Source organism: Salvia splendens, chromosome 21 (genome assembly GCF_004379255.2).
Source record: "Salvia splendens isolate huo1 chromosome 21, SspV2, whole genome shotgun sequence".
In the NCBI taxonomy this organism is placed as follows: Eukaryota; Viridiplantae; Streptophyta; class Magnoliopsida; order Lamiales; family Lamiaceae; genus Salvia; species Salvia splendens.
Genome location: NC_056052.1, coordinates 6,316,701 through 6,330,548, shown reverse-complemented (window position 1 = coordinate 6,330,548; position 13,848 = coordinate 6,316,701). Strand labels below are relative to the sequence as shown.

Genomic DNA, 13,848 nt, shown 5'->3' with positions numbered 1-13,848 from the left:
TGAAAGGATAATAGTCATTTGCGTCAAATTATTTTATTAGTATTAAATAATTACTAAAATTCTGAATTATAAAAATGATTGCATGCATATACATACTTAATTTCTTAGTGTCATCGTTCAACGAAATAGTAATAGTCACTCACATCAACTTTTTTTTTTCTTCTATAACAATGTTTAAATTTCTAAATGTAAAATAGTACTCCAGTAGTATACATATGTTATATACTTAATTTCTACTTGTACCATCTAATGAAAGGATAATAGTCATTTGCGTCAAATTATTTTATTAGTATTAAATAATTACTAAAATTCTGAATCATAAAAATGATTGCATGCATATACATACTTAATATCTTAGTGTCATCGTTCAACGAAATAGTAATAGTCACTCACATCAACTTTTTTTTTCTTCTATAATAATGTTTAAAATTCTAAATTGTAAAATTCTAAAACACATTATTTTGACACCATGTAACAATTTAATTCTAGTATACAAATTTAAATTGTTGTTCCCTAACATTTTGTCCATTAATAAAATAAAGCATGTATAAATTTCGAATCTTTATTTGATGCTATAAGAACTCAAGCAATTAAATTGATTTATTAATTTTATAAATATAAATTCTAGATTCAATAATGTTTTGTAATAATAAAATTAAGATTGAGTATCAAATCTATTAAGTACCTATAAGTTTAGAATTTAAAAAATTTAATTGTATAATGTATTATTTAAAATAAAGTTTAAATTCTTTATATTAGATTAATTTTTTTAAAAAAATTCGTGATTGAAGTTAGAATGAATAATTCAAAAGTTTAGCTCCTTGATTTCGGCCGTATTTTCCTGAACTGTGATTCTGTTTATGAGCTTAATGCATGAAATTGAATTTCTATTTAGGGATTGCTTATTTTTTGAAGGATGGACTAGCATACAATTCTTAAGATTTTTTGTGGTTTATCATTTGTCTTGATAGTGGTTTGGGGGGTGGTTTTTGTTTTCTCTACATTTTTTATGGTTGTGTGTGAATGGTGATGACATATGGCATGTATTGTGCAAGTCTTCGTGACTCGTGTTAGTAGTATTAAATCAAGTGGAATTTTGGAACTAGAAAAAAATGGTAAGATTGTGGACTTCTTCTTAGAGCATCTCCAATGGCGGACGTCCGGTCGGACATCCGGTCGGACGTCGCGACGGGCGACCGGGACGTCCGCCATTGTGGCGTTTAGGGTCGGATACGGACGTCCCGTGAGGACGTCGGGTGTCCTCAGACGTCGGCGCGACGGGCGGGCGGACGTCCGCCATTGTGGCGTCCAGTCGGACGTCCGGTCGGACGTCCCGTTTTTAATTTTTTTTTTAAAACTCTATATATACGGCTCGTTGAATTTTATTTCATTCGCACCACTTGTGTTAACAAGTTTCTCTCTCTACATCTCTAATTTCAAAAATATCTAGAATGTCTAGTGAAAGTGATAGCGAGAATGAGTTGGAGGTCGCTGTTGAAGGTGCGATAGAGAGGCTGCTACAACAGAGGTTGCAGCGGCGGCAGCAGGCGGCGGTACCTCGGCCGATCCATCGTCGAACTCAAGTACCCCGTGACCACATTGCTGCACATATTCGGTTGTATGCGGACTACTTCGCTCCGCAACCGCATTTTGGGGAAGTCTTATTCCGGCGACGCTTTAGGATGCATCGTCTGCTGTTTCTGCACATCGTGGGTGCTTTAGAGAGAAGATACCTGTATTTTAGGATCAGAGAGGATGCAGCTGGCAAACCCGGACTCACGCCCTTGCAGAAGTGCACTGTCGCAATCAGACAACTGGCGTATGGAGGCGCGGCCGACATGTTTGACGAGTACCTCCACATTGGCGAGTCGACAGCCGTCGAGTGTCTACAGAATTTTTGCACGGGCGTGAGAGCGATATTCGGGGAGCGGTATCTTCGTAGTCCGAGCCCCGAAGACTGCCAGATGCTGATAGATATGCATGGGTCGGTGCACGGGTTCCCTGGGATGTTGGGCAGCATAGATTGTATGCATTGGGAGTGGAAGAACTGCCCCGCCGCCTGGAAGGGGATGTACACTACCGGCTTCAAAGCCAAGCATCCCACGATGATCCTTGAAGCTGTAGCTGACTACCGGCTGTGGATATGGCATGCTTATTTTGGAGTCGCCGGGTCCAACAACGGCATCAACGTTCTCCAGTCGTCGCCCCTGTTCAACGCTCAGTGCAATGGCGTTGGTCCCGCCATCAGTTTCGTCGCCAACGGCAACTAGCATAATATGGGGTACTATTTGGCGGATGGGATATACCCAAACTGGCCCGTCTTTGTGAAGTCAATCAAGCATCCGCTCGGACAAAAGAAGACATACTTTGCGAGCCGTCAGGAAGCAGCGCGCAAGGATGTGGAGCGGGCATTTGGTGTGCTCCAGAGTCGGTGGGCGGTTGTGAAGGGTCCTGCACGGCAGTGGTATATTCCCAACATCGGCGATATCATGTACGCATGTATCATAATGCACAACATGATTGTCGAAAATGAAGCTGCGGAACTGACTCAGTGGACCAACGAAGATGATACGGGTGCAGGTCCAAGTCACGGCGTGGCCACCGCGAATGTGAATATGGGGGTACCTCATGGAGAGGTCGCGCGGCTGCGTGCATTTGCCGACATGCGGCAAACAGATGCCCATGTTCGACTTCAGCAGGATATCATCGAAGAGGTTTGGACTCGGAGGGGTTGACGTGATAATGTATGAAGTTTTTTTTTATTAGTATGTAATTTTTTTTTCGAATAATGTATATTTTTTCCGATGAAGTTGTTAATTTTTCCCGTTCGTATTCTCGGTCAAATTTTATTTCCGTAAATGTAACTTATTTTATTTGTAAATGTATGATTTTTTTTATTGCGGGATGTCCTAGTGGGAAGGGCGATGGGAAGGGCGGATTGTGCAGGGGATGTCCTAGTGACGTGGCAGTGGGGTGGGAAGTCCTAGTAACGTGGCAGGAGGTGTTTTTGGGATGTCCTAGTGGATGTCCTAATGGGACATCCGCTCACTGGAGATGCTCTTAAACAAAATAGTGGAGTATAAAATTAAACCCAATATATGATGCAGCCGATGATTAGGTAGAGAGATTGGAGATTATGGTGAGATGATTAGAGTATATATTTGCTTAAATCATGTCATCCATATAAATGCACACAACTTTCCTAAGCAAGTAATTCTTAAATATAAAAAATATTTTTATATGCACAAGAGTAGTATGGTATATGTACAAAATATTTATTTAAATAAAAATATAAAACAATCTAAAATGACTATTTTAACCTCATTATGTCTATCCAAAACATTTTTCTAAATTTAAATGGGAGGGCCTTTGTATTGTAGGGTAGGTAGCTTTAGAATTAATTATACGATAGTGTAAAATGTTCAATTGATTCCCTAAATGATTGACCATATAAGTTTCATATGAAACTTTTAAATGGGAGGGCCTTTGTATTGTAGGGTAGGTAGCTTTAGAATTAATTATACGATAGTGTAAAATGTTCAATTGATTCCCTAAATGATTGACCATATAAGTTTCATATGAAACCGCAATTCAAAGTTCAATGGCATACTTGAAAAAAGAAAATGAGTAGTGGTAAATTTATACCATTATAATTTTAAAATTGGTCAAGTTATCATTATACTACTAACGTAATCTATAAAGACCACTCAATACCAAATGTATCTAATGATGTATGAATTCATGATATTATATAAAAAATAATAATAATATTCAAATTATATAAATCATCATCTTATTTCCATAATAACATGCTCCATATAAGACATTCGACGATAAAAGTGTGTAACATAAGATCCTCAAATATAATTGGTAAAGATCATAGAAAAACTGATATTATAAAAAATCAATTTATTACCAGTCAGCCCTTAAATGTATAATTAGCGTATGTATTTATGAAATTATAAAAAATTTACATTAAAAATTACATTATACTCCCTCTACCTGTGATTAAGTGGCATAAATTGACTTGACCGGATAAAACTTAATGAAAAGTGAGTAGAAAAAATTTAGCGGAATGTGAGTTCTATTTTTATATAGTAGTTTTATAATGAAATGTGAGTGTGATGAGTTAGTGGAATGTAAAGAAGACAATTAATTCTGAACTGACGACAAATGAAACTTGAGGCACTTAATCGTCTGACTAATAAATTGATAAGATTGTAGAAGAATTGATATTAAAAAAATAAATAATATCATTATAATTTTGAAATCCATTAATTTATTACCATGTCATATCATAATAATAATCAACCATCAACAAGAACATGCAATGGCAGAGCCAGAAATTTTACTGTGGGAGCCCAAATTAGCATGAAAATTTGTTAATTGTGTTCAATGCTGACGACACGGAAACAGCTCGGACGTGAGCAATATAAAAAGGCACACGTGAAAAATGGATGATGAAAAAATTAATTAATAAATAGATTTTTTTAGAGCATAGCACCGATTTATTAGATCAAAGTTATTTTCTAGTATTTCAGATTTTTTTATAATAAAGGGCATCATATTGATTTTATTAATAACATATAATAGTGTTTTAAAATATTTATAGATTCAAAGAATTATTTTCTATTCTTAAATTATAAAAATCATTTTTTATGATGCTATTTAAAAATGATTTTTACAAAATTACTAGTGAAAAAATTCGATAAAATTTTTTAATAAAAAATCAATTAAATATAAATGAATATGAGAAAATCAACAAAAATTACTAATTTGATAAAAAAAAATGCAAATGAATTAGTATAAGCATAGCTTTAAAATCAATCTTACTAATAATATAAATCTAATAAAATATGAATCCAAAATAGAGGAACAGATCACCAAAAAGTAGAATGCTCCAAGGGATATTCAAACTTGGTACCTATCATATAGAAGGCCGGAACCCTGACCAAATGCACTAGCAATATGTTAAACATAAATAGCATAGTATTATATATAGGTATTATCCAAATGGCTGAGGGGCCTAAGAGCCCCTGAGAACATGTACTCCCTTCGTTCCAAGGAAAATGACTCTTTTCTTGGACGGTACGAAATTGTATGCAACTTTATTTTGAATGTTAAGTAAAGAAAATAAAGAAAAAACACAAAATAAAATAATTTTTTTCTTTTTTATAAAAGTTATCTTGAAATAAAAAAAGTGAGTCACCACAAATATACTTATGATCGGAGCCCAAACCTAACACGTGACACTCGCCACTTGGCTCTCTATCATCAATTATACTATGTCTATGTCTAAACTCTAATGCATTGACGTGTAGAGGTGTGATCAAATACAAACCCATATCTATAATACAAACGATCAACTTTAATCCTACACATTTCTTGTAAGTAATCAACGGTTAGCAATGGGATTCATATGTCAATGTCAATGTCAATGTCAATGTCAACGCCTAATACAAATTCTGTCACTGGGGGGAATGTCGGAATGTCAACAATGTCAACGCCTAAAGTTTGTATAGTTTGTATTATAGAGGGTTTGTAGTTTATCATGACCCTTGACGTGTATTATTATATAAAAAGAGATAAATTAGTAATAAAGTAATAGTAAAACTAATTATGGACTAAAATATTATGTATATACAATCATGTAAATCTTGCTAAAAAAGTATTTGAGGGAGAGAACTTTTAGGAAATATATCACCATTCCTCAACTACATGATATCTTATTCACATAACCAAATTTTCTTCTTTTTTCCTGCAATACCACCCATTGCCCCCCATCCCACCCCACAACCCCGAAAAGGAAAAAAGAGATTGAAGAATGCCAAAAATAGTCTCCCTCCAATTCCCATTTTGTTCTTGGCTGAACTAACTTTCATTATTTTTTTCTAGAATTCCAAAAACAAACATCAAGAAAGGAAAAAATAAAATCAAGAATTGACCATTTCTTTAAAAATTGAGAGTGGTCATTGTTGATGATGAGATATTGAAAATTCCCACCATCAACAATGCCAAGCAAACTTCAAAGAGCAATTGGTGCAGTCAAGGACCAAACCAGCATTAACCTAGCCAAGGTTTCAAACACCACTTCCTCTTCCCTTGAAGTTGCTGTGCTCAAGGCCACCACCCACGATGACGACCCGGTCGATGAGAAGTTTGTCCGCGAGGTCCTCCTCCTCGTCTCCTCCAACAAGTTCAACGCTGCGGCCTGTGCACGTGCCATTGGCAAGCGCATAGGCCGCACGCGGAACTGGATGGTGGCGCTCAAGTCTTTGATGCTTGTACTCCGGATCTTTCAGGACGGCGACCCCTACTTCCCTCGGGAGGTCTTCCACGCCATGAAACGTGGCGCGAAGATCCTCAACCTCTCCTCCTTCCGAGACGAGTCGAGCTCGAGCAGCCCGTGGGACTTCACGTCCTTCGTCCGGACCTTCGCCCTCTACCTAGACGAGCGCCTCGAGTGCTTCCTCACCGGCAAGCTCCAACGGAGAAGGCACGTTAACGGGCTGGTCAAGGAGAGCCCGACCTACCAACGTGTCACGACCCGCGGCAGGCGGTCTAGCGAGCCGGTTTTAGATATGAAACCGGCAATGCTCCTCGACCGGATCACGTATTGGCAACGACTGCTTGACCGGGCAATCGCCACCCGGCCAACGGGAGAGGCCCGGATCAACCGATTAGTCCAAACGTGCTTATACGACGTCGTTCAAGAGAGCTTCGATCTATACAAAGACATCTCAGATGGCCTCTCTCTCATTCTTGATAACTTCTTCCATCTACAATTCCAAAATTGTGTCAGTACCTTCCACGCTTGCGCCAAAGCTGCAAAGCAATTCAAAGAGCTAAACAATTTCTACACTTTATGCAAAAGCATAGGTGTTGGGCGTAGCTCTGAGTATCCAAGCATTCAATCAATATCGGAACACCTAATTGAGGCTTTGCAAGAATTCTTGAATGAACAATCCACTTCTCTATCATCCAATGCAAAGGCCATTCAAGACAAAGAAACAGAGAGAGGTAATCAGGGGGAGAGATCGTTGTCCGAGGTGGGATCACCGTGCACCTCGCTACAAGACCTAATCAATGCCACAGCGACGAAGACGTCCGCGTGCCCAGCTATCTCCATCGATCTCGAGGCCTACGAGGAGCCCCCACAGCGAGACGAGGCGTTCATGATGAGCGAGACGTCCTCGATCAGGTCCCTCCCCGTCTCCTACTCCATGGTCGACCTCATCTCGCAGTGGGACGGGTCGGACCTCGATGACCGAGAACAACAACGACACCACAGATTCCCACAATCGTCGCCCTCCGACAATTGGGAGCTCGTGTTGACCGAGACACTAGCCTCGCCATCACCACTATCCTCACCCTCAATACTGCCAATGTCTGACAAAATGCCAACACATGCTGCAGAGGAGGCGGGCCCCTCTGCGGCCCCTACTGGCAACTTGTCAGACAATTGGGAGCTTATTTTATTCGAGCCGGACCTACCGCCGAGGCAATCTCAACCGTACCAACAAGTACAGAGCCACCCAATGCCACCAAACAACTACTACAATCCATTCTTAGATGATCCAATTGAAGCACCCATCCTTCAACATACGGTTTCAATGCCTACATTCCGTGCAATTCCTCAATTTCCAATGCAATTTCAAATTCAAAGTCCATTTTTAGGACATAATGAGGTGGAACATTTTTCAAGGAGTAATTCATTGGACCAACAATTTGTGGCGCGTGAGCAGCAACAATGGTTGATGAACCAAAACAATGTCACATGCAAGTATATCTAACTTGGATTATTAGTATAGTTGGTGGAGGGACGATCTCCTGACGAGAGACTATTACGAGTTCGATTTTTACGGATGCCATCTAATTCTCACTTAGAATTTTACTTCAAAAAGCAGTTGAGAGGGAATTCTATGTATACTTGAGACTATTGTTTGCTTTCTTGATTTTGTTTTAATTGGTATTGTTGTATGTTTGTTTTTGACTTTGTATTATTCAAGAATAGGTTTTGGTGTAATTTATGTGTTTAATTATTAGGTAACCCCACCATTTGTATTTTTGAATTCTCATTGAAATAAATGTATGTATGACATAGAAAGTTGCATCATGCCTTTAGTGTAATGATAGGTGGAGACTAATCGAGACCAGTTCAATGTCAAACATGAATTTAAAAGCAGAAAGTAGAATTTCCCTCCCAATTAATTAAAATTGGAGTCTAACACCATAAATTTCTTCAACAATGATTCCTAATAAACTTCAACACCATAAATTTCTTCAACAATGATTCCTAATAAACTTCAACAATGTCAAACCACATGTACCACGAGCAATGCTGCACGAGCGGCCTAATCGGATCCGTCTGATCGAGCAACAAATTGGGTGGGAGCGAGAGCCTCAAACCGAGTAGCCGCAATCCTGTTCAACAAAAGGCGCGAAGAACATAGCCAAGGACGAAGGGGAAGACAAGCTTAGCCAGTGCTGCGAAGGCAACAACACCATGAGAATCAGACAATGTACTATATTTTTCAACCATGTAATTTTAGAAATATAATATATTTAAAAAAGTCTCCGCCTTGTTCTCAGAATATTCCAAAGTCATTCATTTCCATAAATTCGTAGTCTTACACTAAAAATCGAAATAAAAATCCTAGTTGTAGCTTATTCGAATATAGTTAGTAAATAGCACATGAAAAAAAAATCCTAGTTGTAGCTTATTCGAATATAGTAAGTAAATAGCACATGAAAAAAAATAATTGATCACATCATTATTGTCAGATATTGCAAGTGGCGGGAAGCTTCAGAAATACCGAAACTACCCTTATCCGGTTCATAACGTCAACCCGTTTCTCTCTCATCAGACCAGACAAAACTTCTCCTCTCTCTCACGCAGTAAACGTGTCCCCCTCTCTAGGCCAACACCGCTATGCCTCTCTATCCCCTCACCAAAAACCTTTGCTCCAAGTCCAAAAATCCGAAATTCGACTTAAATCCGCTGCAATCTCTCCCTCCTTCGCATTAATTGCGAATTTTCCTCTCTAATTCTAGGCATTTTCTGTCGCATTTTATTTTATCGACGCGCGTGGCTCCAGCAGTTGTTGTTCTTATCCATTGATTGCGCCATCAAAGCGCCGATCGCAGCCTTTGGCTGCCTCTCGCTGTTGATTTTTATTTATTTTGAACTTTTTCTGTTTAATGAAGTTCTGTTGTAGTGCCGCCTGCCTTTTCGATTGTGCTCCGCAGCAATTGTTATGGAATTCGCATGATCAGCTCACACTTGCATTGTCTACCTCAGGTTTTGATTCCTTTGATTTGTTGTAGTATTTTTTTGAGTAGTGTGTTGGGATTGGGATCGAGCGCGTCTGAGAATTTTGTTGTTTTGATGGAACAGTTGTGTTTTCGAGAAAGAACGGAGATTCAGATGGCGAATGGAGACAATGGCCGCTGCGTGTTTCCGTTGACAGGCTTACAAATTGGGTAATTTTTTAATTTTTTTTGTTTTGTTTTGATGTTTCGGTTTTTTTTTTCTCTCTTTCTTATAAGCGGTGGAATATTTGAAAATATTGAAGTCGTGAAGATATGTGGCGTGATCTTGTTTGTAAGGCTATTTTGACGTTTTTATCTGTTTCTTGTCGCCTTTGCATGTGTTGGATGATTTTTGCTGATTTTATGTTTGCTGAGTTTTGATTGAATTGAATTCTCTTTCAGAGTTATTTGTTCCATTAGTATAATTATCAGTTGATTGTATGTTTGCTGAACTTTTTGTTAGTTGAATTCACTTTCTTAAAGTAGTTCCATCAATTAAGTGGAGTATTAGTATAGTGTACGTTTGCTGAAATTTTGTTGAATCAGATTCTCTCTCTAAAAGTAGTTCCATCAATAGCTGATTGTGTGTTTTCTGTTTTTTGATTGAATTGAATTCTCTCTATAAAAATAGTGATGGGGATGGGGATTTGATGATGGATATGAAAGTAGTTCTATAAAATGAAGAAATTGAAGTATTCTGGTAATTTTGAGCAGGGATTTGCAGTCCTATCTTTCACATCTGAGCCTATTTATGGCCTCTGACAGTGAGAAGTTCTACATCTTGGTGGACAACCGGCCGTGGTTGAAGGATCTTGTGTCACGGCCCACACATTTGTGGCAGCTAATGGTCACTAAGGTTGCTGAAACATCTCTGGTTGATTACATTTTTGTAGCTTTGATTTGTGGCCATTGGCTCGGGTGACTTGAGTGATTCTGGTGATTGTGCTGCAGTCCAGGTTGTCCCCCTTTGCAAACACGAAGAGGAAGGAGGGTAGGAAGTTGATGAAACAACTTTCGGATTTAGAGACTTCTCCCTCGTCAAGCACAAGTAAATTGAAAAACTTCAAACAGTGGTTCTCATTAATTGATGCGGTGACCTTGTCCCGGAAGAGGGCTTTGTTACCTGTGAAGAAGCTTAAAAATTCTTTGATTGCGAACAGCAAGTTGCACAGAACCTTGTATGGATTTATTGTCTTTGAGGTTGTGTGGAGTGATGTACGTGGTATTAACTATTTGAACGAACTTCAGGTAGCTAATCTTTTTTTTTTGTTACAATTGACGCATGCAAATCTATTCAGTGACTCAAAGTATCCATTTCTTTTTGTTTCATGGTAAGACTGATACCTCGCTTGCAATTGAGGCTAAAGTCATGAGAAGGTGGGAATTTGATAGCTTAGCCCAAGCAGCAGACTTGATTCATTCATGGTTCCCTGGGACCCGCAACGAACGGAGCCTTTTGAAAGACCATTTGGATGCTACAATAGGTAGTGATGAATTTACCTCCTAACAGAGTTTTGCTCTACATTCTTAATTATACTCTTGTCATCTCTCTTGCTTCTTGCATTTGATCATTATGTGGATCTTCAACGAGCAAGAGAAAAAAAAACATCACTGAGTATGTACATCACCACTGCTCCAAGATGATGAACCTTAAACAAAAACATCGGATGACTTATGTGTGTCTGTGTTTTCTTAGCTTTAGTTTTCTTTTATTTCTTTATTTGGGAGGGGGGGGGGGAGATGTTAATGTTCCTTGTACATATGCAGTCTAATTATATATGTGAATATCTCCTGTCATACATCTAATTGATTATTCTTTAATCTTGAAAATGGACTGCATCGAAGTTGCGAAAAATGATGGATGTTACTTTGAGCAATACTTGAACCTTAGTTGTCAGAATCCAACAATCCATTTTCCCCTTTTGAAATGTGTTCTACAAGAAAAACCTATGTTAGGTTTGCCGTTTATCATGTGGTTTTTCTGTTATCTACAATCACAGTGTCTCATCTTTATGTATGTTCTGTCACCCAATATATTCTCCAAATTGTTCCTAAAATCGGCCTTGTGACAGGGGAAGTTTTCCATGATGCACACGAAAGTTTCCCAAAGACTGACAAGAAGGCCGATATCACAAGTGATGGCACGAGTGTTGAAGCTGAATCTCCATGCTCTTCGAGTAGTAGTTTCAGTGTGTATTCAGTACAGATACAAAACCTGACACATAGACTGCACACGCCTCCTCCTGATGGTTCTCCTTACAAAAGGCGGAAACTTACAAGTCCTGTACACTTTGATCTCGGAACATCTTCTGAAGAAGCAGACACCGAAAATGCTGAGGTACAGTCTCAAACCCCAGATATGAGTGACTGTGAAGAAACACTCCAGCCTTCCATGTACCGTGATGTTCTCATTTTGTTCCGCTTCGATGATCGTGACCTTCCTTTCAAATTAAGAGACATAATTATGTCTGATGTGCGGTTACTCACTTTACTTGAAGCTGGGCTTCCATCGTGGGTTATTTTCCTTCAATCCTATCCAGTGTTCTGCCATCTTTATCGTCCATGGATGTGTCCCTTGGCCAGAGCTTGCTACGTGCTTATATCGGTCATCACTGTCCTCATTGGGTTTTACGACTTGTACAAAAATGTACCTCTCCTTAAGGCCACAGCATCTAGGTTGTTCGGGCCCCTGTTTGATTGGATAGAATCACTGGAAATGATTTCAAGAATCAAGTATTTAGGGACCATGTTATTCCTTCATAATTCTCAAAAGGCAATTAGGTGGTTTCTTTCTGCTACACGAACTATTCGCTCATTTTTCACATTAGTTATAGAGCCAATGGCTGGGCCATTTGGTGAGTTCTTGGAATTCTTACTTCCTCTTTGGACAGTGCTAGCGGAAGTCGCCGAGAATCTCTTTTCAGTCACATGGATGGTGGCTGGGTCTTGTTTCACAATGATCGGAGACCTCATAGAGATGTTACTGCTGCCATTGTGGTATATCTTGTCTCTTGTATGGAATATTGGTGAGTATACATCTTTCTTTTTTGTTCTTTGGATTTCTAAGTTGTTTTACGCAAATAATTTTGTTTGTATATTAATGTTGTGTTTGATTGCAGCAATATCAGTTATATATCCCTTATTCTGGATCCTGTGGGAACTCCTTTACGCTCCAATCCGATTAGTCCTTGGATTTTGTAGTCTCGTGGCATCCTTATGCACACTCGTTTATGAAATGGTTGGAGATTTGTTGCTATTCGCCGGCAGCCTAGTTAGTTTTTCTAGGGATGTTGAATCAACAGTGAGCTCGTATGAGGTTTCAATCTGGCGCTCTTTGTGGAACGACCTTTTCTCTCAGGTAGTTCGTTGTACTATTCTACCCTTGCCACTTGAGTGTGCCTGTTTATTTTTTCTTTCGCTCATTTACAGTCTTTTTTCAGATTTTCCGTGCTCTCCGGAGTATCCTCAACGGTTTTGTGGCTTTCTTCACCGCGTGCAACAGACACCGGCTAAGGTATTTTTCCCACACTTAGTCGTGTTATCTCAGTATGAAAAACAGCATATCTAATGTTAAACTTAGTTTAATTAGGGTAAATGGTCGTGAACATACATTAATAACAGAATTCATGAAAGCGCTGTTCTCATATTCAGTGGTGAATATCAGATTGATGATTATAGTTTTGTTTAACGCATTGCGTTTTTACTGCAGCACGTATAATCATATGAAGGAGTTATACCACAGATTGTCACGTAGACCTGGGAGAGCAGGTGCTCAGAAGGCCGAACAAGATCCACGCGCTTCTGCAACAAGTATAAGTGTAAGTACATCTCCCGCAGCATCTCATAGATGATAAGGTTCAGTCGTAACACCCCCTGCACGTAACGTGGATGCATATTATTCTTCATTAGTTTCATTCACATAGTAGCTTGGATGTAAGTTTGCCATTTATGAAAAAAAAATTACTTGTTACAGCGAGGAGTTAGGAAAAGTCCCATCACCAGGACCAGGTTGAGCCCAGGAATGGTTAGATGACATCGAAACGTGACAGAATCTCAACGGGTATATGCCAAGTTGTACATGTGAGAGCTTGTCCATAAGAATGTGTGTATCAGCTGTGAAATTAGTAGTATATTACTAGTAGTAGGAGTAGTACATTTTTCCTTTTGAAATCTCTGCTAACGCTGTAAATATTTGTTGGTGTTGTCTGTAGAAATTTTGAAGGTAATTTACATGTTTTTATTCAATGAAAGGCTGTGGCAAGAACTAATTTTTAGATTTCACTATGGTAAACAGAAATGAACAAATTCAAAACATCTCTTATGTTCATAGTGTATCAAGTAAATTAAAAACTATGCTTGAGGAAATTGACAGAACAAGCCTTCGATATTTTGGTATTACTCCCTCCAAATACCATTGATCTCAAACTCACTGTTCATCATTTCTAAAAAGGCTAAATTTTTTGGTTATTCACTAACCTGTACATGAATGGACTCGCTTTTACTACCAACCAGATTTGCTCATCTGTTGTGAAGTTG

At 38.8% G+C, this 13,848-nt stretch overlaps 2 protein-coding genes across 4 annotated transcripts; both read left to right on the top strand.

Moving 5' to 3' along the window:
• Positions 1–5,916: 5,916 nt before the first annotated feature.
• LOC121783976 (clathrin coat assembly protein AP180-like) lies at positions 5,917–8,040 on the top strand. Its single transcript, XM_042182158.1, has one exon. It carries the CDS (start codon positions 6,012–6,014, stop codon positions 7,791–7,793), a length of 1,782 nt encoding a protein of 593 aa, XP_042038092.1. The 5' UTR covers positions 5,917–6,011; the 3' UTR covers positions 7,794–8,040.
• Positions 8,041–8,856: 816 nt separating this feature from the next.
• LOC121783219 lies at positions 8,857–13,580 on the top strand. 3 transcript variants are annotated; one of them, XM_042181229.1, is made up of 10 exons: positions 8,857–9,301; positions 9,398–9,483; positions 10,078–10,168; positions 10,264–10,560; positions 10,649–10,796; positions 11,385–12,338; positions 12,432–12,670; positions 12,753–12,826; positions 13,022–13,130; positions 13,286–13,580. In XM_042181229.1, the coding sequence occupies exons 1-10, from the start codon at positions 9,269–9,271 to the stop codon at positions 13,343–13,345; spliced, it is 2,091 nt and encodes a 696-aa protein (XP_042037163.1). In that variant the 5' UTR covers positions 8,857–9,268; the 3' UTR covers positions 13,346–13,580. The 3 variants fall into 3 exon arrangements, with proteins under 3 accessions (XP_042037163.1, XP_042037162.1, XP_042037164.1); XM_042181228.1 differs by having other exon boundaries at positions 10,027–10,168; XM_042181230.1 differs by lacking the exons at positions 8,857–9,301; positions 9,398–9,483 and having other exon boundaries at positions 10,049–10,168; positions 10,269–10,560.
• The last annotated feature ends 268 nt before the right edge of the window (positions 13,581–13,848 follow it).

What these genes read in the sequence shown, in the direction of transcription:
- LOC121783976 (XM_042182158.1), top strand. Translation starts at nt 6,012, where the DNA reads ATGCCAAGCAAACTTCAAAGAGCAATTGGTGCAGTCAAGGACCAAACC.
- LOC121783219 (XM_042181228.1), top strand. Translation starts at nt 9,269, where the DNA reads ATGATCAGCTCACACTTGCATTGTCTACCTCAG. An exon ending in GGCAGCTAATGGTCACTAAG is followed by an intron (nt 10,169 to 10,263) that starts GTTGCTGAAACA and finishes ATTGTGCTGCAG; the next exon opens with TCCAGGTTGTCCCCCTTTGC. An exon ending in CTTCTGCAACAAGTATAAGT is followed by an intron (nt 13,131 to 13,285) that starts GTAAGTACATCT and finishes TACTTGTTACAG; the next exon opens with CGAGGAGTTAGGAAAAGTCC.